This window comes from Chiloscyllium plagiosum, unplaced genomic scaffold, assembly GCF_037043375.1.
Source record: "Chiloscyllium plagiosum isolate Xiang-an unplaced genomic scaffold, Cpla_swu_hap1 HiC_scaffold_20, whole genome shotgun sequence".
Taxonomy (NCBI): Eukaryota; Metazoa; Chordata; class Chondrichthyes; order Orectolobiformes; family Hemiscylliidae; genus Chiloscyllium; species Chiloscyllium plagiosum.
Genome location: NW_028270158.1, coordinates 47,816,167 through 47,841,991, shown reverse-complemented (window position 1 = coordinate 47,841,991; position 25,825 = coordinate 47,816,167). Strand labels below are relative to the sequence as shown.

General features: G+C 39.9%; 1 protein-coding gene across 1 annotated transcript in view; it reads left to right on the top strand.

Moving 5' to 3' along the window:
• prkar1b (protein kinase, cAMP-dependent, regulatory, type I, beta) overlaps window positions 1-25,825 on the top strand; it is a 202,672-nt gene that overhangs the window by 113,920 nt on the left and 62,927 nt on the right. Inside the window, exons 5-7 of the mRNA XM_043711347.2 lie at window positions 9,164-9,225; window positions 19,352-19,398; window positions 25,262-25,420. Of these exons, the coding sequence (XP_043567282.1) occupies window positions 9,164-9,225; window positions 19,352-19,398; window positions 25,262-25,420 (268 nt within the window). The remainder of the gene's footprint in view (window positions 1-9,163; window positions 9,226-19,351; window positions 19,399-25,261; window positions 25,421-25,825) is intronic.

Below are 25,825 nucleotides of genomic sequence, written 5' to 3'. Positions count from 1 at the left end.
TACCATTCAGTCTTTTGAATCCGCTCCACCATTCAATATGATCATGGTTGATCCTCTAGCTTAATGCCATATTCCTGCTTTCTCCCCTTAACTGTTAATGCCTTAAAAATCTAAAAATTGATCTCTCTCTTTTGAATATATTTGGTGACTTGGCCTCCATAGCCTTATGTAGTAGGGAATTCCACAGGTTCACTCAGTGAGGGGCCAAATTTGTTGCAAGAGTGTGTCTCCTGTTTCTATATTCCCCAACTTGGAAAAACATCCTTGCGTCTAGTCCGTCTGGCTTGGTTTGAATTCTATACATTTCAATGAAATCCTCGGTCATGTTTCCAAACACCACTAAGCATGGGTCCAGTTCAACCAATCACTGCTCATATGATTGTTCTACTCTCCCTGTTGTCTGCCTTGTGAATGTCTACTGCACTCCATCTGTGATCAGTATGACCTTTCTTTGGTAGGGTCATCAAAACTGCATGTAATACTCCTTGTGTGGCAATGTATAACTGTAGTAAACTTCTACTCAGCCTCTTGCAGTGAAGGTGAACAAAGCATTTACCTTAATTGCATACTGTATCTGCCCATCTACTTTCATTAACTGGGATAAAAGGACATACAGATTTTTAACAGTTTAAACAATACTCTTCCAGTTTTCCCCATCAAAGAGTTTAACTTTAACATTGAGTTGTGCTATGTGTTTGTTCACTAATTCATCAAAATCATCATGTAACCTCCTGACATCCTTCTCATAACTCTCAATTTTACCCACTTTGGTATTGCCAGCAAGTTTGGAAATGTTGCATTTGGTTCCCTCATCCAGGTCATTTACCTGTGTCATGAATAGCTGGGGCCCAAGAACTATACTTGCAAAACCACACTAGTCACTGACTGCCACTTGGAAAAAGAACCATTTATTCTCACTCTACTTCCTGTCTGTCAATCAATTCTTGGTTTATGCCAATATATCATCCGCACGTGTTAACAATGCTCAATAACCTTTTATGAGCTATCTTATCAAAAATCTTCTGAAAATCTAAATACACCACCACATCCAGTACTTCTCCCTTATGCCTATCCAATGGAAGTACTCCCAAAGTGCTTTGAGGGAGTTCCTGAATTCTGACCCAGTGAGAGGAAAGGAACAACAATAAAATTCCAAATAGAGTGTGGGGCTTGGGGGACAACTCGTAGTGATAGTATTTTCATACTTGTGATGATCTTATCCTTGTTCCAGGGAGTAGAAGCAACAGGTTTGGAAAGTGTTAGTATAGGAGCTATGGTGTGTTACTGCAGTGTGTCTTGTATGTCATGCAGACTGCAGTCACTGCTGTCAGCTGATGGAGTAAATGCTGAAAGTGGTGATCAATACGATTCATATGTTTTGAATCTGTCTACGATATCGATACTGCTGAGGCAGCTCAGTTTCTGATTACCAGCATCCTGGAGTTGCCATTAATGTGGGATTCAGTGCTGATAATGCCATTGAAAGACACCAAACTGGTATTGGTAGTTGTGCTGTTGAAGTTTCCAAGATCAAAGTTATACTTGCATCAGGACACTGCATGTGTAGTGCAATATGATATAACCACTGATTTGTATCATTCTCAAAGTTGGAGAACAAATTTCATAATTGACAATGTACTCTCTGATGCCTCAGTTGATGAAAATATTTGTGCAAACAGGCAGCAAGTATGTTCTGACTGTGGCCAACTGCATGATTGTGTCAGAAGCAGCATTGCATCACCTTTACTGACCCATGTCCTTGCTGTTATGCTGTATGGTGCAAAATCCTTGGTTTATGAAAGGTGCCACATCAAAGTTCTGAATCTTCTCCATCAAAAACACCAGAGGTTCATCTTGAGAATTCAAGCAGGACAATTTCACAAAGAGTGAGGTTCGGTACTGAACTGAAGTCTCCATCTAGAAAGTTAAATGGGCAGGCCACGTTTCCTTGGATAATTACAGAATTCCCATGCAAATCATTTTTGTGAATTACATGAAGCTGGTCAGTACTAACAATACAAAGACATCCTTAAAAAAGACTTCAATACATATTTGTGAACAAAGAGGGGACAGTGGTTAATCAGATGCCCAAATTTTACGAAATATTATGGATAGCCCATGAAACTACTATGTGGGCGGCATGGTGGCACAGTGGTTAGCACTGCTGCCTCACAGCGCCAGAGACCCAGGTTCAATTCCCACCTCAGGCAAATGTCTGTGTGGAGTTTGCACATTCTCCCTGTTTCTGCGTGGGTTTCCTCCGGGTGCTCTGGTTTCCTCCCACAGGCCAAAAATGTGCAGGTTAGGTGAATTGGCCATGCTGAAATGCCCGTAGTGTTAGGTGAAGGGGTAAATGCAGGGGAATGGGTCTGGGTGGGTTGTTCTTCGGAGGGTCGGTGTGGACTTGTTGGGCCAAAGGGCCTGCTTCCATTCTGTAAGTAATCTAATCTAATCTTGCTACTTACATACAGCCAAAGGGATATGCTGTTTGATGTGATCTGCCAGAGTCTTTGGGACATGCAGCCCACATGCCTGACATTACACCAGTACTGAAATTTATATAAGCACATTACTTATTAGGAAGTCATTTTAGCTTGACAGTTTCGTGTGGTTAATGGTAAACACCATTTGTGTTGATACTGTGAAGTAGTAATCCGAAACCGCGAGTTTCACGTGTTCTCAAACTATTGAAATATATTATGAGTAATCTGAGGTAGACTGGGCACTTCTCAGTACCGCAAGTAGCAACCTTAGGACTGTATGTGTGATATACAGTAGCACTTTCACTTTGGCTATTCACAACAAGGTACTGATCAGACCCACTTGAAAAAAAAACAACTGTCTGTTAGATGTGATTCTGCAATTGGGCATTTGCTGGACAATTCTGCATGTATAAAGAATGGCATGAACAGCCATTTCAGGTTTGTCAGTTTAGTGCAATTATATGTACTAGAAACTAGATATTCCAGTGTACAATGCTCCTCTCTTTGCAGACAAAGAGAGCAAATATGTAGATGCATTGTGTTGTTTTGAATGGTTCATTTCAATTCTCAGGACAGTGACTTGATCAATAGAAATCAAGTTCACTGTTTAAAATTTAAACAAAATCTGGCAGTTAACTATCAAGCAATAACTGCTGCATTTTCAATGGTCACACTTAATAGTCTATTTGCTCACAAATCAATACTGTTCTCACATGAAATGTTGGTTTTCCTTTTAAATTGGTATTCTTACAAATTGGCCTTCTGAAAACTAGACAAAAACTTTCAACAAAATGGATCTTTTCTGAGAAACGCTCACATTTATGTTGCGAACCATAAAGTACACAGAACATAGAACATTACAGTGCAGTACAGGCCCTTTGGCCCTCGATGTTGCGCCAACCTGTGGAACCAATCTGAAGCCCATTTAACCTGCACGATTCCATTATGATCCATATGTTTATCCAATGACCATTTAAATGCCCTTAATGTTAATGAGTCTGCTATTGTTGCAGACAGGGAATTCCACACACTCACTACTCTGAATAAAGAACCTACCTCTGATATCTGTCCTACATCTATCAGCCTTCAATTTAAAGCTATGTACCCTCATGCTAGCCATCACCATCCAAGGAAAAAGACTGTCACTGTCCACTCTATCTAATCCTCTGATCATCTTGTATGTCTCTATTAATCACCTCGCAACCTTCTCTCTAACGAAAACAACCTCAAGTCCCTCAGCCTTTCCTCGTAAGACCTTCCCTCCATACCAGGCAACATCCTGGTAAATCTCCTCTTCACCCTTTCCAGTGTTTCCCCTTCCTTCCTATAATGCGGCAACCTGAACTGTACGCAATACTCCAACTGCGGCCGCACTAGAGTTTTGTACAGCTATAACATGACCTCATGGCTCCAAAACTAAATCTCTCTACCAATAAAAGCCAACACACTGTATGCCTTCTTAACAAACCTATCAACCTAGGTGACAATTTTCAGAGATCTATGCACATGGACACCAAATCCCTCTGCTCATCCACACTACCAAGAATCTTACCATTAGCCCAGTACACTCTATTCCTGTTACTCCTTCCAAAGTGAATCACCTCGCACGTTTCCGCATTGAACTCCATTTTACACCTTGCAGCCCAACTCTGCAGCTGATCTGTGTTCCTCTGCAATCTACTACATCCTCCTGCACTGTCAACAACTCCACTGACTTTAGAAAGATGGTTAGTAAATTTGTGGATGACACTATGGCCTCCTCCAGGTCAATTATAAAAACGACAAAAGGCAGTGGCCCCAAAACCGATCCTTTCGGTACGCTAATACTAACTAAACTGCAGGATAAACATTTCCCATCAACTACCACCCTCTGTCTTGTTACAACTAGCCAATTTCTGATCCAACCTGCTAAATCCCCTTCAATCCCATGCTTCTGTATTTTCTGCAGTGGCCTACTGTGGGGAACCTTATCAAACGCTTTACTGAAATCTATATATACCACATCAACCACTTCACCCTCATCCACCTGTTTGGTCACCTTCTCAAAGAACTCAATAAGGTTTGTGAGGCATAACGTACCCTTCACAAAACTGTGTTGACTATCCCTAATCTGCTTATTTCTTTCTAGATTATAAATCTTATCTCTTATAATCCTTTCCAACACTTTGGTTGTGGATAAAGTAAGGCTCACTGGTCTATAATTACCAAGGTTGTCTCTCCTCCCCTTGAACAAGAGGACAACATTTGCCATCCTCCAGTCTTCTGGCACTATTCATGTAGACAATGAGGACATGAAGATCAGAGCCAAAGGCTCTGCAATCATCTCCCTAGCTCCCCAGACAACCCTAGGTTAAATCGCAGTCAGCACAAGCGACTTACACACTTTGCAGAACTGCTAACACCTCCTTATGAACTTCATCCCGTCCAGTCTAATAGTCTGCATCTCAGTATTCTCCTCGACAACATTGTCTTTTCTTAGTGTGAATACTGACAAAAAATATTCATTTGGCGTCATTTCCATCTCCTCTGACTCCACGTACAACTTCCCAATATTTCCTTGACTGACCCTAATCTTACTCTAGTAATTCTTTCATTCCTGATTATACATACAGAAAGCTTTATGGATTTCCTTGATCCTGCCTGCCAAAGACTTCTCATGTCCCCTCCTTGCTCTTCTTCGCGCTCTCTTTAGGTCCTTCCTGGCTAACTTGTAACTCTCAAGCACCCTAACTGACCCTTCATGTCTCATCTTTACATGCCTCCTCCTTCCTCTTGACAAGAGATTCAACTTCTTTAGTAAACCATGGTTCCCTCGCTCGACCACTTTCTCCCTACCTGACAGGTACATGCTTATCAAGTACACGCAGTGGCTGTTTCTTGAACAAGCTCCATATTTCAATTGTGCCCATCCTCTGCAGTTTCCTTCCTCATTCTATGCATCCTAAATTTTGCCTAATTGCATTATAATTGCCTTTCCCCCAACTTTAACTCTTGCCCTGCGGCAGATACCTATACTTTTCCATTGCTGAAGTAAACAGAACTGAATCGTGGTCACTATCACCAAAGTGCTCACCTACCTTCAAATGTAACATGTAGCCTGGTTCATTGCCCTGTAGCAAATTCAATGCGGCCTTGCCTCTTATTGGCCTATCGACATACTGTGTCAGGAAATCCTCCTGCACGCATTGGACAAAAATTGACCCATCTAAAGTACTCCAACTATAGCATTTCTCGTCCCCCATAACAACAACCCTGGTACTTTCGCTCCTGTCCAGAATCATCTTTGCTATCCTTTCTTCTACACCTCTGGAACTATTTGGAGGCCTCTGGAAAACCCCCAACAGGGTGATGTCTCCTTTCCTGTTTCTAACTTTCACCCATCCTACCTCAGTAGACAAGTCCACATCAAACGTCCTGTCTGCCACCATAATACTGTCCTTGACTAACAATGCTGAAAAATGTGTTGCTGGAAAAGCGCAGCAGGTCAGGCAGCATCCAAGGAGCCGGACAATCGACGTTTCGGGCATAAGCTTATGTCTGAAACGTCGATTCTCCTGCTCCTTGGTTGCTGCCTGACCTGCGCTTTTCCAGCAACACATTTTTCAGCTCTGATCTCCAGCATCTGCTATCCACATTTCCTCTACTTGACTAACAATGCCACACCTCACCCTCTTTTACCACCATTCCTGTTCTTACTAAAACATCTAAACCCTGGAACCCGCAACAACCATTTCTGTCCCTGCTCTATCCATGTCCCCGAAATGGCTTCAACATCGAATCCCAGGTACCGACCAATGCTGCAAGTTCACCCACCTTTTTCGGATGTATCTGGCATTGAGGTAAACATACTTCAAACCACCTTCCTGCTTACCGGTCTACTCTTGCAACCTTGAAACCTTATTTGTGACCTTACTACTCTCAACTGCCTGTACACATGGAACTACAATTTAGGTTCCCACTGTTACGACATGGGGTAAACTCTCCTGCTTAATTTAAACCAGCAACACAGAAAAGATTTATCTCGTGCACTAATCTGTGAAAATTCGAGAGGCCAAGAACTATTTCAAGTAAAAATTAACAGCTTTATTTCCTAAAGTATAACAGAGAATAATTAACTAGCAACTATTTACAAGTCCTTCCTCTAACCTATATTTTACTTTCCCTTCTATAATACTAGTCTGAAAAAAACCCAAATAAAATTTACTGAAAAATTCAAATTTCAAAACCAGCCAGCTGTCAAATCTTCTTATTGCAGAATTTGCTCTCTAGGTCAGTGTCTCTGTTTCTGTCTGTGCAAACTCCTTCTCTCGACAGGTACCGGTCAGACAATTCTGATTAGCAGTCGATATCTGTTGGTCTTTTGGCAGTTCTCCCCAGCTGTTCAATTTTCCCTGGTCTTATACCCCAAAGCATCTGGTTGTTTAATTGATTTTTAATATTGTCAATATACTAAATTCAACTTGATTGGAGGTTGGTATTTTGGAGTATAATTTAAACTGGCTGAATTCAAATTTATTTTCGTCTCCAGGCAACCAGCTACCCTAGCTGCTTGACCATATGTTACATTTTATCTTATTCAGAACACTTGATGCTGTCGGGTAGTTCTGCTAGCTTTTTAGCTTTTTTTAAAGGTACAATACGCCCACATCTTCATAACACCATCCCCCTGCTGAACTAGTTTAAACCCTCTCGAAGAGCATTAGCAAATTCCACACCCCCAGGATGTTGGTACTCCTCTGGTTCAGGTGTAAACCATCCTGTTTGTAGAGGTCCCACCTTCCCCAGAATGGGCACCAGTTATCCAGGTATCGGAATTCCTCCTTCCTGCACCATCCCTGTAACCACGTGTTCAACTGCTCACTCTCCCTATTCCTCGCCTCGCTAGCACGTGTCATGGGTAACAAACCAGAGATAACAACTCTGTTCTAGATCTAAGCTTCCACCCTAACTCCTTGAATTTCTGCCTCACATCCTCATCCCTTTTCCTACCTATGTTGGTGCCTGTGTGGACCATGACTTGGGGCTGCTCCCCCTCCGCCTTAAGAATCCCAAAAACACAATCCAAGACATCACCGACCCTGGAACCTGGGAGGCAACACACCAACCGCAAGTCTCTCTCGATCTCACGGAATCTTCTATCTGTTCCCCTAACTATGGAGTTCTAAAATGACTGACTAATTCTCTACTCCTCTTCTCTTTCCTCCCCCTCTTCTCCCCCCCCCCCCCCACCACCTTTCCCTTTTGAGCAACAGGGACAGACTCTGTGCCAGTAGTGGGATGACAATGCACTTCTGCCATCTCAGTCATAACACTGATCCAGGGTTTTCTGATAAACTTTCCAATGCATCAAGCATTTTTTTTCGTCTCGAGTGATCAGTCTTCTATAGATTGCCTATGAAAGGCCTCTGCAGCAGAACTGGTGATCTTGGTTTCCAGCAAGCTTTAACCTATACTATCCTTGTCTTTCACTTGAGATGTAGCACACTCCTAGTCAGTGTCTCAGCAATTGCAGATCACAGTTCTAATTTATTCTCCAAGATATGTGCAATGTTACCTAATGAAATAAATGACTCTATCTTTGTCATCACCTTTTTGCTAACTCTTCACTTCCTGACCACCTGAAAGAAAAGGTCCAAAAGTAAGTTGTAGTGAGCAGGGTTTAATGGGGAGATATCATTAATACAGGTACATAATCCTTTATCCAAAACCCTCGGGACCAGCTGGTTTTCGTAATTCGTAATTTTTTTGAATTTCGGAGTAAGTGACAGATTAATGGTGACATTTTTAAAAAAGTCTTACCCAACAGCAGACGCACCTATGCCTGCCAGTGCTGGGTCATGTCCCCCCACGTCACATCTGAGTGACAGGGGTTGGATGGGTGTGGAGTTGGGTTAAATGCATGTCAAACAACCTTGTTATGGAGAAAAAAATCTTCACGAGAATTTTTGAGCTTTTCGGATTTCAGGATTTTGGATAAAGGATGGTGAACCTGTATATCATCCTTGTCCCAGCTGTAGCATATAAATTAGAAGAGATCGTGGGATGAAGAGCAGGTGGGATAGGAGATGCTGTTTAAGTATAATGATACCATGATCTTCGATGATTTCCACCTTGCCGTTGGCAACAAATTTAGCAATGAACTATCTCATAATAACCAAAATTATTTCCAAATGGAGGTTAGTACATGCCAGCGTGCTTTCCCTTTCCAGTTAGTCTCTGCTGTCTTCAATTGTGTATCACCTTTTCTTGCAAGAATAAGTGAGGACTGTCATGTGATATGTTTGGATGGTTATTGGCTTTATGTAAATAACGCAAGTTATATGTGCAAGACAAGATTTGAAACAGTTCTCTATGTTCGTGAAGTATGTACTTATTAGCAATGACTCTTAATTGGTAGAGATAGCTGATATTTCAACAATGTGGATGGTGACTTGAGATGTGGCTGAGCCAAATAGTATAGTTGATAAGATCTGGCATTTGAAATTCATACACTGAGATATGTCTGTCAATAATGCTTTTGTAGGGTGAAATTTTAATATTTGCTTGTGATAAACATTTTTTTTTTAGAAATTGAAAGTATTATTTCCATGATCAATGTTTAGTTTGCCAAGGAAATTTTATTTCTACACTATGAAGATTTCAAGCTGTTCAAATTTTCTTCCGTTTTCATTCCCTTGCAGTGACATCTTTGATGCCATGTTTCCAGTGACTCACATTGCAGGAGAAACCGTCATTCAACAAGGTAATGCTCTGCGAGAATTTGAAGGAGGCTTTTATTTTCTTTCAACAGTTATCTGGGTCAATTTTTATTTTCACCTTTTTTATTTCTTCTGAAGGTAGTGATTTCCATCAAGTGCAGACAGTGTTTCATGCATCTGTTCTTGGTTCAGGTTAGGTGATGTAGGGGAAACTTTACACCCTTGGTAGCACTCTCACCTCTGTGAATAGGTCATGGGTCAAATCTGCTTGAGAGGCTCAATCACTTTGAGCAAGTGCTGTTTTGTTGGATGAGATAATAAACCAAGGCCCTGTCTAAATTTTTAGATGGATTTTTAGATGGTCCTGCAGCATTGTGGAAGAGCAGAGTCTTGATTGTAATTCAGTCAGTGTTATCATCTCATATGGACTAAAGGAATGCCTAAGTCATAATGGAATGAGGGAACAGGTCATTGTAATTAATTGACTTAATTGCATTAAAACGATTGTAGGAATATGGAAAACTAGTAATCAGAGAGGTATGAGTTTAGTGGAGTGTGGCCAATTGAAATAAAACTCTCTCCTGAAAGTGTGGACGTGTGTTCAGTTTAAATACATTTATCTTTTGGTATATAATACTGATCTCAGAGCAAGGTTGATTTAAAATGTAAAGTTTCAAGGTTCAATTGCCTACATCCGTTTTCTGGAAATGAGCCTTTTGACCAGTGGAAGAATGAAGTTACAATTTGGACCTGGGTTACTTCTTTACCAAAAAGGAGGCAAGATATGGCCAGAGTACTTCAGTTACAATATAGAAGCAATTAGTTTTTGGACTTGGAGCCTGATAATTCAGACATGAATGCTGATTTGGACAGATTGTTAACCTTCATGGATAAAAGTGATCAAAAAGATGATCTATTGGTATGGTCAGATTTTTACAAAGTTAGAGCTACTGAGGGCAGTGCAGTTCAAGTGTGCATAATGGAATTCAGTAGGTTGCATGCAGGACTGCAGAAATTTCTTTTCAAAGTTCCCCAGTCTAATCTGGCGTGCATGTTATTGGACTGCCTCGAAATATCAAGTATGGAAAGACATCTAGTTTTGGTGAAGTTAAGTTTGCAGTTTAAACATATATTACTGGGACAAAGGTTAGCAGTGTTAAAACATTTTTGAGAAAGCATTTGAATACCAATGAGGCAATTGGTGATGTGATAGAAAATGAAGGATACCATGTTTACAAATTGGTAAGACCCATCTTGATCACAAGCAAAATTACGAAAGGAGAACTATCAGTAATAGAAGTGAGAATAGAAATGCTATGGAGAATTTTGAGAAATCAAGAGAATTTGGGATTTACAAAAACAAATGAACCCCAGCAATGCTCAGGGTACAATAACTTGATGTTTGATATGTGACTGAAAGGATCACAATGCCATGAACTATCCCAAACACGACAGTAAAATATTCAAAGCCAATCCTGAAAGAGAGGATTTGAAGGAGTTGGAGAAACTCCTTCAAACAGAGAGTACTGTGTGGCTCATAAGAAATTTCAGCTAGGCAGAAGTGGGTACTGCAGATGCTGGAGATTAGAGTCAAGATTAGAGTGGTGCTGGGAAAGCATAGGTCAGGCAGCATCCGAGGATCAGGAAAATGATGCTTTGGGTAAAAGCCCGATTCCTGATGAAGGGCTTTTACCTGAAACGTTGATTTTCCTGCTCCTCGGATGCTGCCTGACCTACTATGCTTTTCTAGCACTGCTCTCCTCTTGACCATAAGAAATTTCAGCCTAGTGGTGAATTTTATTGGTAGCCGAGTCTTTGAGTTGTGCAGTGTTGGACAGTGGATGCACATTTACTGTGTATGGAGTAGACTATCTAAAATGCTACCTTGACTGGAAGTGAAAAGTATCAGGACAAATTTAAGGAATTTGAGAGTTCCATGAGTTTCAGACTTGGGATAACACAGTAAAATCTTTGGAAAAGTGGTTACTTCTCGTAAAGTAGCTGGAATCAGCCATGTTATTAGAGCGGATATACTGTCAGTGAAATACTGTAGTTATTAAGTAGATCATTGATGAAGTAACAACTGAAACTGGATGCGGAGAGCAACAAAGTTATTGTACTTGGAAAATCTGTGAAGTTAGACAATCAGGACAGAATTTTGTATACCTTAAATGGAACATCACCCATTCTGCTAAAGAAAATGAAGATGTATTATTGATATCAGGGGGTAGAAATTTGAAAGACAAAAAGATATCCATGTTAGAATTAAATGGGCAATTTGCTTATGATTAAAACATTTAGTAAAGGATGCAGGAATAAGGAATTTGGAATATAGTAAGCTGATATATAAGATAAGTGATAGATATGGGATTTGTAAAAAATATTGATGAACATTGGACTGTTCTAAGTGTAGCAAAAGATTGTACTGAGGTAGTGATCATGGATTTAAAGGTATGGGATAAATGAAAATGCATTTTCACTTTTACTTTTACTTTTTGCATAATTGACAATTGATGTATGTAAGTCAGCAGCAATATATAGTGTGGATAAGAATGGAAAAGTGAATAAGCACTGGACCTGGATCAGTGGCAAAATTCCTCACCTTTAATGAAAGAGAGTTGCTTTTGATTAATTCAGAGAAAAGACTATGAATATAAATGTAGTTGTCATGAATGTGGCTACAGAAATTCCTTTTAGCAATGCAGCATGGAAAAGGAACCATGCAGCAATAGACAAGTGTTTGTGAAGTTTTGGTAGAGCAGCCAAAGATCATTAGCACTACAATGGGCTTTACATGCTAAATATTCATTGTAGATGGTGATAGGATATATTCCTTATCAGAGTCGAGAGTGTGGTGCTGGAAAAGCACAGCAGGTTAGGCAGCATCCAAGCAGCAGGAGAATCTATGTTTCAGGCATAAGCCCTTCATCAGGAATGATGGGCCGCAGCTATGTCTGTCTCTTCATCGATCTGCAGTCCTCACTTTCTCCTATATTGCTTTTCAGTTAGGATTCCTACCAAAAAGTAAAATGCCTTCAGTAATGCCCCTAACTTAGGCCACAATTTGCTCTACTCTTGCAGAGCATTTGAATGGATTACATGCAAGCAGAAAAGCTTTCATTCAAGTTACAGTCCCCAAGAATTCAGTGAGCCTTAAGGCACAAAGTAAGGCTAATCAGAGATCAGTTTCGATATGGTTTTTTTTTAAGATGAGATTCCCGACAGTGTGGAAACTGGCCCTTCGGCCCAACAAGTCCATACTGACCCTCCAAAGAGCTACCCACCCAGACCCATTCCTCTACATTTTAACCCTGACTAGTCTACCTAACACTATGAAGAGAAAGTGAGGTCTGCAGATGCTGGAAATCAGAGCTGAAAATGTGTTGCTGGAAAAGCGCAGCAGGTCAGGCAGCATCCAGGGAACAGGAGAATCGACGTTTCGGACATAAGCCCTTCTTCAGGAATGAGGAAAGTGTGTCCAGCAGGCTAAGATAAAAGGTAGGGAGGAGGGACTTGGGGGAGGGGCGTCGGAAATTTGATAGGTGGAAAGAGGTGAGGGTGATAGGTCAGACTGGGGTGGGGGCGGAGAGGTCAGGAAGAAGATTGCAACACATTTTCAGCTTGTACCTAACACTGTGGGCAATTTAGCATGGTCAATTCACGTAACCTGCACAGCTTTTGGACTGTGGGAGGAAACCCACGCAGACACTGGGAGAATGTGCAAATTCCGCGCACACAGTTGGCCAAGGCGGAAATTGAACCCAGGTCCCTGGCACTGTGAGGCAGCAGTGCTAACCACTGAGTCACCGTGCTGCCCCTTTTATCTTGAGAAAGAGTCTTAAAGAATTGAGTGGCCAAGGAAGATTATTGGGAGAAATGGAAAAATAATTGTACAGCATTAGAATCATTGGTTGGTATGGATTGTAGATGTGCAGATTCTGAAGAAGCCCTTAGTTAAGGAAAGATATACTGGCATTGAAGGCAGTCCAGAGAAAGTTCACTTGGCTGATACCAGGAATGGAGATTGAATGTCTTAGAGGAGAGATTGAGTTTGATTGGGCCTGTACTCATTGGAATATAGAAACATGAGAGGCATCCTCATTGAAGCATGCAAGATTCTTAGGAGACTTGACAGGTTAGATGTGGAAAGGTTGTATTCCCTTGAGGGAGAGTCTCAAACCAGAGGGCATAATCTCAGAATAAAGGGTTGTATATTTAAGACAGAGAAAAGGGGGAATTTCTTCTCTCAGTGTAGTGAATCTGTGGAATTATTCACTGCACAGGCCTGTTAAGGCTGTGTCTCAAGCCTTACCTATATTTAAGTCTGTGATAAACAGCATTTTGATTTGTCAGGGACTCTAGGATTATGGGTAAAATGCAGAAAAGTGGAGTTAAGGATTATTAGAACAACCATGATCTCATTGAATGGTGGAGCAGATGCATTGGGCTGAATGGGGTCGAGAGTGTGGTGCTGGAAAAACACAGCACGTCAGGCAACATCTGAAGAGCAGGAAAATCGATGTTTCTGGAAAAAGCCCTTCATTCAAAATGTTGATTTTCCTGCTCCTCGGATGCTGCCTGACCTGCTGTGCTTTTCCAGCACCACACTCTCGGCTCTAATCTCCAGCATCTGCAGTCCTCACTTTGCCTCATTGGGCTGAGTGGCCTACTTCTGCACTTTTTTTTTGTAGTCTTGTGATTTTATGGAGTTCTGGAAAATAGTCAGGTGCCAGGTATTTCTCATACTGCCACAACTGATAATGAACAGATCAGGTCTGCTGACCAATATGAAGCCATTCATCTCTGAGGACAACTGTCAAAAGTAGGTACCAATGTCAAATATTTCCTAGAAGAGTCTAATGGATGGGGGCATGTGTCATTATAAGTAGAGCATTGAAGGCTGTTGGAAAAGTATGCAAGTTGGATTGAACTGAATTAGCAGGTGACTGGCATCTGTGATGCTAAAGACCATTTGGAGGAGGCCAGGATGGCTCATCCACTCGGCAATTCTGGCCGATGATTGTTGCAAATGTTTCAGCCTTTGTTTTTGCACTGATACACTGGGTTGTCCTATTGTTGAGGATGGGGAAATTTGTGGAGCTTCTTCCGACCAGTGTGTTATTTAATTGTCCATGACTATTTATGACTGGATGTAGTTGGAATGCAGATCTTAAATTTGAAATGTTGGTTGTAGGCTTGCTGTGTTCTGTCTGTCACTTGATGCTTATGCTGTTTGGTATGCAGGTAGTCCTGTTTGGTAGCTTCACTGGGTTGATGCCTCAATTTTAGCTATGCCTGGTGCTGTGCCTGCATCATCCTTGGGAAGTGTATTATTATCTTCAGGGCGAGGCTCCACAGACAGTTCTGTCGTGCTAATTTGTGTAGCGTTAGATATCATAGGCCTTTACTACCTACTATATTGTTAATGGCATTTAATTAGTCATAGTCAAAGATCTCTGCACTTTGGAATGGAGTTCTCTGCACTTTGGAATTGATAATAGACAATAGGTGCAGGAGTAGGCCATTCTGCCCTTCGAGCCAACACCATCATTCATTATGATCATGGCTGATCATCCTCAATCAGTACCCTGTTCCTGCCGTATCCGTATAACCCTTGATTCCACTATCCTTAAGAGCTCTATCCAACTCTTTCTTGAAAGTATCCAGAGACTTGGCCTCCACAGCCTTCTGGGGCAGAGCATTCCATACACCCACCACTCTCTGGGTGAAGAAGTATCTCAACTCTGTTCTAAGTGGCCTACCCCTTATTTTTAAGCTGTGTCCTCTGGTTCGGGACTCACCCATCAGCAGAAACATGCTTCCTGCCTCCAGAGTGTCCAGTCCTTTAACAATCTTATACGTCTCAATCAGATCCCCTCTCAGCCTTCTAAACTCAAGCGTATACAAGCCCAGTCACTCCTCCAAAGTTTCAGCGGAGGATAGTCCAGCTATTCCGGGAATTGACCTCCTGAACCTATGCTGCACTCCCTCAATAGCCAGAATGTTTTTCCTCAAATTTGGAGACCAAAACTCCGCACCCTATTCCAGGTGCGGTCTCACTGGGGCCCTGTACAGCTGCAGAAGGACCTCTTTGCTTCTATACTCAATTCCTCTTGTTCTGAAGGCCAGCATGCTATTACCTTTCTTCACTGCCTGCTGTACTTGCATGTTCGCTTTCATTGACTGATGTACAAGAACACCTAGATCTCGTTGTACTGCCCCTTTACCTACTTGACTCCATTTAGGTAGTAATCTGCCTTCCTGTTCTTGCCACCAAAGTGGATAACCACGCATTTATCCACATTAAACTGCATCTGCCATACATCCGTCCACTCACCTAGCCTGTCCTGGTCACCCTGTATTCTCCTAACATCCTCCTCACATTTCACCCTGCCACCCAGCTTTCTGGCATCAGCAAATTTGCTAATATTACTTTTAATACCTTCATCTATATCATTAATGTACATTGTAAAAAGCTGCGGTCCCAGCTCTGATCCCTGCAGCACACCACTGGTCACCGTCTGCCATTCCGAAAGGGAGCCGTTTATCACTACTCTGTTTCCTGTCAGCCAACCAATTTTCAATCCATGTCAGTATTTTGCCCGTAATACCATGTGCCCTAATTTTGCTCACTAACCTCCTATGTGGGACTTTATCAAAGGCTTTCTGAAAGTCCAGGTATACTACATCCACTGGATCTCCCTCATCCATCTTCAGAGTTACATCCTCAAAAAATTCCAGAAGATTAGTCAAGTATGAATTCCCCTTCATAAATCCATGCTGACTCTGACCTATCCTGTTACTGCTATCCAGATGTGTCGTAATTTTGTCCTTTATAATTGACACCAGCATTTTTCCCACCACTGAGGTCAGACTAACTGGTCTATAATTCTCTGTTTTCTCTCTCCCTCCTTTCTTAAAAAGTAGGACAACATTAGCCACTCTCCAATCCGCAGGAACTGATCCTGAATCTATAGAACATTGGAAAATGATCACCAATGCAACCACGATTTCTGGAGCCACCTCCTTCAGTACCTGGGATGCAGACCATCAGGTCCTGGGGACTTATCAGCCTTCAGACCTAACAGTCTCTCCAACACCATTTCCTGCCTGATATAAATTCCCTTCAGTTCAGGTCCTTCAGCCACCATTACATCTGGGAAATTGCTCGTGTCTTCCCCAGTGAAGACAGATCTAAAGTACCAATTCAACTCTTCTGCCATTTCTTTATTCCCATAATAAATTCACTCGTTTCTGTCTTCAAGGGCCCAATTGAGTTGTAAATATACTTTTACTGTCTCCTATGGTGAAAACTGATGTCACCACATAATGAATGCTAGCTTAACCAGTTCAGAAGTTTACATATTTCTTTACTATTCTCATTGAATCAGCCTTCGTGACTGCAAGGTTCAAATCTAATAAGCTGAGTGCGTGTTTCTTGATCACAGACTTGATCTTGTCAAAGCAAGAAAACAAGATGAGAATTATTCTCAACACTTGTTTTTTACCCTAGATTTCTTTGAAGATTTTCAATATTTGCACAGTGTGTATGTTCATGATGCACAGAAGTTGGTAGTCTGTCTCGTTGTTTGCACCCCACTTGGCTTGGGTGATGTGCACATCCCTTCCTCCCCACATGTGTGCTCTCACATGGGGAATGTTTCCATGTTGTCTACTAACAACATCAGCTAAAAGCAAAAACAGTGTACACTTCTCTTTCTTTCTTCTTTTTATATATCAACATGGTTTTATGTAAACTTCATTACTTCTTCAGCTCAATAATTTCAGTCAGTATGTAAGGACACCATGGTGACTCTGTGGTTGGCACTGCTGCTCATAGCACCAGGGACCCGGGTTTGATCCCAGCCTATCACCTATCATTGCAATTGGATCAAGCAATTAACCTTGTTTTAATGAGGTGTGTCAAGAGACAGTAACTGGTAGTGAGGAGCTAAACTGTTCACGCCATTAAAAGGGACTGCATGCATGTTGTAGATGAAACTATTCTGTAATTAGCAGATTAGAGAGTAACTCTACAGTTACATATAGTACCTGTAATGGACAATTCAATAATGTATGTGGATGGTCCCATTTTCAATTATGATGGCGTCCAGCAGATTATGATAAAAGAAGAAGCTGAAACATTTAGAACTGTTTTCAGCCAGGAGTGTCATGGTCCATCTGATTCCTCCTCCTGAGATTCTCACCATTGTATAAGCCATTGTTCAACTCACATGATTCGTCCATGTGATGTTGAGAACCAGTGAAGCACACTATATACAGTAAGTATCATAAACCCTGGCAATATCCAAGTTGTAGTCCTGAGAGCACCAGGACCAGCCAAGCCTCAAGTCAAGATGTTTAAATTATCCAACTATATCCCATCCACAGAGTAGGACTATCAGATCAATTACTGTATAATCAATCTGTCTACCTTCTGTCATCAGAGGTTGATGATTGTTTCAGTGGTGCTTATTTAGCAATTGCTTGCCCATCCAAGCTCAGCCTTGATTCACCAAAGCCAATCAGCTCCAGGCCTCATAATGGCTTTGGAGAAATGAGTTGAAAGTCAGGGTGAGTTACAATTAACTGCCCTTGATATAAAAGTGGCATTTGACCAAGTGTGGCATCAACAATCCTCAGTAAAGTTGAAATCAATGGGAATCTTTCATGCCACACAGAAGGCAGTCAATGATCATCTCTCCAAAAAGAGAGTGTTATCACTTTTCCTTGATGTTGAGTGGTTTTATCATTGCAAAATCTCTCTCTTTTTTATCGACTGAGGTCACTATTGAGCAGCAACTTAACTGGATCTGCCACATAAGAGCAGGTCAGACATTTAGTATTCAGCAACCAGTGACTCATCTGTTTACATCATTGTCCAAGGCACATGTGAATGGTGTGATGGAATAATTTCCATTTATGTGGATGAATGCAGCTCTGAGAGCACACAAAGCTCAATGCTTCCTAGGGTGAAACAGCATTCTTTAACAGTGCCTCATCCACTTTCTTAAGCATTCACTCTCTCCTACACCACTGCAGTATAGCTACGGTGTATTTCATCTACCAAGTGCAACCTCACTATAGTAACTTGACAAGACTTGTATCAGCATTTCACAAGTCCACGCCCATCACCCCCAGAAGAATAGGCAATTTCTTTTTATTCATCCAAGAGCCATTATCATACTTTTTCAATATTTTCAATTTGAAAGCTACGAAAAATTGATTCCTCTGTCTGATCTCGCTATTAGACTACACAGCCTTGTGAATCATATTGTAGCAAACATGAGTAACCTACAAAGGCTTCTGAACAAATACAAGTACTTACCATACCAGTGAGAGATTTTGTGTATATTTAACAAATACTTTACCTCCTGTCACAGCATAGTACTTTACATTTCAATGGGTTCAAAACTAGATCAACACTGAAAAATACAAAATGTAAATTTTCTTCAAAATCTTTCCACTTTTCAACATACTTTGCCAACCTTTGGTGGAAGAAATTTAAGACAATAAGGAATTGGCTTTTATCCTTTATTTAAACAAGTAGACACATTACAAAGTTTTCTCTTTTGTATGTGAGCCAAATCTTTGGCTAACAAAAATAGCCCAGAAACCTGAATGTTAAGTGTTGGAAATCTAAACTCCATTTAGAAATATTGGGATTTAAGGTTAAGTCGATGTCATGAGTTTTAGTCTGAGGGTGACTGAAAAGGAAAAGAGGCCTTGTGATTCTGCCACTAAACAAAGTATTGGTACTTCAAGATTGGCTATTAAAGATGAGGCTAAGTGGAGGGTGGATTAAACTAGACATCTAAAGTCTTAACAAATCTGACAACTATAGAGCTATGCCTTTGAAAGCTCACAGTGTCTGTGAACCTGAGTAGGGAATTGCTAAGCCTTCTCAGACTCTTTTGGTTTTCATGTCAAGACAATAATTTATTTCTGAAACTTGAGAAAAGAGAATTTTTGCTTCAGATAAAGAGGTCTTAAGATATCTTTAATGCTTGTCAAGGAATTCTTTAGCTTGTTAATACATGTACTTTTTTGACATAGCAACTAAAATATCCTAAAATGCAATGTGTTGTGAAGAGAATTGTTGATTGTAAGCTTTCCTATATAAATATATTTTAAAATGAAACCTTTGTGTGTTGTCCTTTTTGTTCTCAGGTGATGAGGGTGACAATTTCTATGTGATCGACCAGGGTGAAGTTGATGTAAGTTTTTAAAAATTACTTTTAACTACCGGTGTTTTCATTTGGGAATTTTGAGGTGAGGAAAAGTAATGCTTAAGGATAAATGTAGGATAATGCATTGGTATTTTAATGCCATTGGTGAATATTTGAACACCATATCGACCTCTGCGAAACTGACCTTTGTCCGACATACTGCACCTGTTGAGTCAGTATAATCCATTGATGGACTCCTGATTCAGTGAAACAATTTAACATATCACTTGCTATAGCTCACATCAGCTCTCTCCACGCTTCAGGCTCTCTGCATTTCTTCCTGATGAAGGGTCGATTTCGCTGCTCCTTGGATGCTGCCTGAACCGCTGTGCTCTTCCAGCACCACTAATCCAGAATCTGGTTTCCAGCATCTGCAGTCATTGTTTTTACCTAGCTCACATCAGTATCTGCTGAAGCCATAATTACTTGTCCCTCATCAATTTGTTCTAAGATGTTATTACACATCTCTGGAGCAGGTGAGGCTTGAACCCAGGCCTCCCCATTCAAATATAGGGATGCTACCACTGTGCTACCAGCTCCTTTTTATTCACTTATTTAATCAATTTATCATACTTGAACATTATTGTAGTAATTAGCTGTATTATTACACAGTAACTTTAGTAAAGAATTTTTTATGTCATTCTGTAATTATTAGACAAAAAAGACCAAGGTCTATCAAAATTGCTGCCTGCTATCTCATATGGAAAAGTTGTCATTCTTGGCTAATCATAGCATTAATTCTGACCAATTAGTCTACAGTAGACTCTGACATGAAAAAAAGAAAACCCCAGTGGCAGAGAACCTTGGTAATTATAATTTTGAAGTCCAGATTTTTCCCAACCATACTACTGCTCATAGTTCAGATTATATATCATGACATTTTCTTCAAAGAAAATCTCTAACTTGCATTTGAGTGATTCAATACTTTCTACTAGTACTGTCTCTGAGACTCTGTTCCATAGCCTGACCACTAAAATAATGTTCCTGCGTATATTGTTTTGAGTTTAGCCTACAGGTTGTTCCGCTATAATATGCGTTTTGTTAATGTAAATTGGCTGTAATGTGTTTGATGAATTGTGGACGTTGCTTGGATAACGCAGACTTTCCACTGAACAGGTGTAGCAATTTTCTGTAATGGTCTTCCATAGCTTTAATTTCTATAGTGCGGGTTTGCAGAGGAACACAATTGTTGCTTTATAACAGCGATCCGTACCTCAAGAAAAGGTTGTGTCCTCTGGTTCCGTTATTTCTATGCTAGGTAAAACAACTTATGTTTTAGATTATCTAGTCCCTTTGGCATCTTGAAAAGAGCAATTATATCCCTTATCTCTGTCACGTTTCCAGTGAGAACATGCTAGATTTGCAGAATTGCTCTCATAATCCAATCCTTCCATCCACTCATTTATTTTAATTGCTGTCTTCTTTATCATTTCAGTAGCAGCCATATTACTTTTGTCCTATGGCAACAAGAACCTTCAGTTATAAATGCACTTACACCAATGACAAAGTGGATGGAATTAACACAGTGCAACTCATTAATGTTTTAATATATTCCAATATCTAATGCATTTTACTTGCTTCCACTGGATATTGTTGCAATAACTTCAACTTATTGCCAGTTAACACCCCATGAATCTGTACATTTCTCAGGCCATGTTAACTCTTAATTGTGCATTGAAATACATTGATTAAATGGTGTGATCTCTTTAAATTTTTGTTTTGCAGAGCTGACATGTAATGTGCTATTTGGAATGAAAGTATATTGAGATGTTTTGAATTTATACCACTTCAAGCAAAGGCTGTGTCCATTGTTAAATTGATTTGAATATTTATTGGTCTTTCTATGTATCATTGCAGAAAGATATTAGCTCCGATAGTATAGACTCTGTGTGGGTAGAATTGAGAAACACGAAGGGGCAAAAATCAGTTGTGGTTGTATGTAAACCACCAAATTGTACTGCTGATATTGGGAATAGTATTAAACAGGAAGTCAGAGATGCATGCAAATATCTGTAATTATGAGTGACTTTATCTGCATATCGATTGGAAGAGTGAAATTAGTCTCAATATCATTATATAGGAATTCCTTTAGTGTATACAGGATGGTTTTCTGGACCAATATGTTGAGGAACCATTTCAAGAACAGGCCATCTTAGCATGTATTATGCAGTAAGAAAGGGATAAGAAAGTTGAGAGAGATCTCTTGGGGATGTGCGACCATAATATGCTAAGATTCTTCTTAAAGATGGAAAATGAGGTTGTTGATTCTGAGACTAGGGTCCTGAATCTTAATAAGGAAAACTATAATGGTGTGAGGTGTCATTTGGCTGTATGATGAAGCTGCTCCTTTAACAAGGTTATCTTGTCCTTGGTTTTTGTTTTGAGAGGTCGTAAAAGACACAGACTCTGAAAAGTCTAAGTTCAAAGGTTTTAGGGCCAGTTTGATTATAGCCAACAGATATTGCCTCAGGCAAAAAGCTTTTAAGTTTAAAAAAAACTTGTGTAATGAAAGGGGAGTGGCCAGTTCTCCCAGCTCACCTTAACGCTAGTTTGGTTTGGTTTTAGCAGGCAGTCGTGTTTTGAAGCTGCTGGACCCAAAGAAGCAGGTCCAGGCTGGTTCTCTCTCTTTTCTCTCTCTCCTCTCTCTTCTCTTTCTCTCTCTTTTTTTCTCTCTCTTTTTTTCTCTCTCTCTTTTTCTCTCCCTCTCTCCCTCCTCCCTTCTCCCTCTCTCTGTCTCTCTCTGTCTCTCCCTCTCCTTTACCAAGGGGTGTTTATGGGGATTGTTGCAAGTATTGGAACAGCATCATTAAGTTTGGATAATCTGTCAGGTTTTCAGATAGGTTGTTATTCTGTATTCTGTTTTCTTTTGTTTGTGTTTCATTCAGTAATCTTGTAAATAAATTGTTTTGTTTAAAACTAAATGGTTTGACCAGTGGCATGTCTACTGGAATATCCACTTTGCACCTGCTTAAAGCAATGAACAAAGTTACAGTCTGGGCTACCTTCTTGAAATGTTTTGAGGGGTCTGGCCTGGTCCATAACAGGTACGATAGACTGGGAAACCTTACTGAAAGGAATGACAGTGGATAGTTAATGGTAAACATTCAAACAGCAAATAGCTGAACTACAAAAATTATTTTCCTCTCAGCAAGCACAGGGAACAGTGGCCAAACCATGGCTTATCGAGGGACATTCAAGATTGTATAGTGTTTTTGCATCTAATACTATTTGTCAAGAAAGAACAATAGACCTGAGGATTGGGATCAATTTAGAAATCAGCAAAGAAGGACCAAGGGGTTGATTAAGAAGGGGAATATGGAGTATGAGAATACGCTTGCAAGGAATATGAGAACTAACTGTAGACGTTTTCATGGATATGTAAAGAGAAAAAGATTTGCTAGAATTAACATAGGTCCCTTGCAGTCAGATATGAGGGAATTTATAATGGGGAGCAAACAAATGTTTGTTGAACAAAATTCATAGTTTGCTCTGCCTTCAAGAAGGAGGACACATATACTAGAAATGATAGGGAACACAGTGTTTAGTAAGAGGAGGAACTAAAGCAAATCTGTATTAGTAGAGAAATGTGTTGACGAAATTGATGGAGATTGAAGGCTGATAACACACCCGGGGCCTAATAATCTACCTCCTCGTATACTTAAGGAAGTGGCCCTAGAATTGGTGATCATCTTCCAAGATTCTTCAAAGTCTAAAAATTCCTACAGATTGGAGGGTAGCTTATGTAATCCCACTATTTGGAAAGGATAGTCAAGAGAAGACATGGAATTACAGACCAATAACTATGTAATTGGTAGTGGGAAAAATGCCAGAGTTCATTATCAAGCATTTTGTAGCAGTGGACTTAGGAAATAGAATCAGATACAGTCAGCATGGGTTTACAAAAAGGAAATCCTGCTTGACAAATCTAATGGGATACTTCAAGAATGCAACTAGTAGAGTTAATCAAAGGAAAACTAGTGCATGTGGTTTATTTGGATTTTTAAAAGGTTTTCAACAGTGTCCCACATAAGAGATTAATGTGTTCAATTAAAATGCATGGGATTGGGAGTAGTGTTTTGGGATGGATACAAAATTGGTTAGCGGACAGGAAACAGTAAGAATAAAAGGATCTTTTACTGAATAGCAGGCAGTGGTTAGTGGGATACTGTAAGATTAGTACTAGGATGCCAGCTATTCACAAAATATATTAATGATTTGGATGAGGGAACTAAATGTAATATTGCAAAATTTGCTGATGACACCAAAGCTGGATGGAAGTACAACTTGTGGAGGATACAGAAATGTTGCAGTGTGATTTGAGCAGACTGAATGAATGGATAAATCATAGCAGATGCAGTACAGTGTGGATGAGGTTGTCCATTTTGTTAGCAAAATTAGAAAGGCGAATTAATGCTTGACTGACTATAAATTAGAAGGGGGAACTGTCCTCATTCACTAGTTGCTGAAAGTAAAGTGCAGGTACAGCAGGCAGTAAAGAAGGCAAACTATATTTTAGATTTCAAAGTGAGGATTTTAGTATAGAAACAAGGCTGCCTTAGTGCAATTCTACAGGATATTGCTGAGGCCACACCTGGAAAATTGTGTGCAGTTTTGATCTCCTTATCTGGGGAAGGATCCACTTATTGTAGAGGAAGTACAGTGAAGGTTTACTAAATTAATTCTTAGGATGTCAGGACTCCAATTTGAGGAGAGATTGAATTGGTTAGGATTGCATTCACTGGAGTTTAGCCGAATGAGGGGGAATCTTATAGAAACCGACAAAATTTGAACAGGTCTCGACAAGTTCGATGCAAGAAGGATGGTCCAGACAACGGGTCATAGTTTAAGGATATGAGGTAAAGCTTATTGGACTAAGATGAGAAGTTTCTTCAGGCTCATCAGAGTGGTAAGCTTGTGGAATTCACTACTACAGCACTGTAATCAAATGCAAGACTAGTAACTATATTAAACTAATCCTCCAATATCACACTTCAAGCAACAGGTTATTGCCTTCAGGATGGAAACAGTTTGCTTAATAAAATTGAGAGTATGGTAATTGTATATTTCAGATTTAATTGAGACATCCCATTAAGTAATCATTCCATATGTATGCATCTTGAAAGTCTTGTGGATCAAAACATGTTGTCAGAAACGTACATTGGAGTTGAGATGTATCTCTATTTTAATTTATACGATTACTTATGTTTTTATTAATGGACTTTTTGGGGCATTGTATTTTCTGTTATTATAGTCATGTCCACATGAGGGTAAGGTGTGGAACTTCCGGATGCCACGGACCACTGATAAAACCTTGAAGATTTAGGTGACACCAGAAATCTCAGGCAGTTTACTTGAGTTTTTCTAATCCTTACAAGAATGGGCCTGACAGTAGCAAGGGACTTTATGATATGATGTGCCATTATGTGAACATTGTATTTCTCTTAGTTTCCCATCTATCTTTTACATGTTATTACTACTTTTTATTTAAAATGTGATGAAATAGTGTCAAGTTTATCGATTTTGATAATTGTAATATTTAAAACTTTGGGCTAGTTCTGTTTCTTAATTCTACATGTTTTAAATGCAGTACAAAGTTACTGGGTCTGTAAAACCATGCAAACTTGTAAGCTAAAAAGGAAGTTGTATCCTCCTGTTTAAGTAGCCAGATTTTGAAATCTTGTATGCAAATGATAATGTTTTATTTTTGTGCTTTACAAACAAAGCTAAGGATCTGTTGTTCCCTTTTTACCCCAGCTAAGAATATTGGAAGAGGAAATATCAACATGTTTTATCTGGTTGAAAGAGAAGAAAAGAGACATGACTTGGTTGGCATATGCTTTTTTTTGCATAGGTCTATGTAAATGGCGAATGGGTTACAAACATTGGAGAAGGCGGCAGTTTTGGAGAGCTTGCTCTGATTTATGGCACACCAAGAGCCGCAACGGTTAAAGCCAAGACAGACCTCAAGCTGTGGGGAATAGACAGAGACAGCTACAGACGCATTCTAATGGTTTGTTTTAAATTACATTGCCATTCTACATTTTGCTATAGTTTCTGGGAATTGTTGATTAAGAAAGATCATTTTAGTCTGAAGCAGAAAGTTATTGTGAATAACAATTTTAATATTTTTTCAGTTAATTCCTGAAATACAAACTTTAATCAGCTCTAATTTTACGAGACTACAGAATATTTTGGACTTGTTTTTGGATTTATTTTATATTTATTTACAAACAACTGACCAGTCTCTCATATGAAACTTGTGTTCAATATTACCTTAACTTAGGGCATTGTAAATGGAAAGAAATGCACAGTATAAAAAAAAGCTGATATCTGAAGAAGTGGAAATTCGTTTTTTTGCATGGTTTCATGTAAAAATGTGAGAAACATTGATTTTGTAAGTATCTTTTGTTAAAAA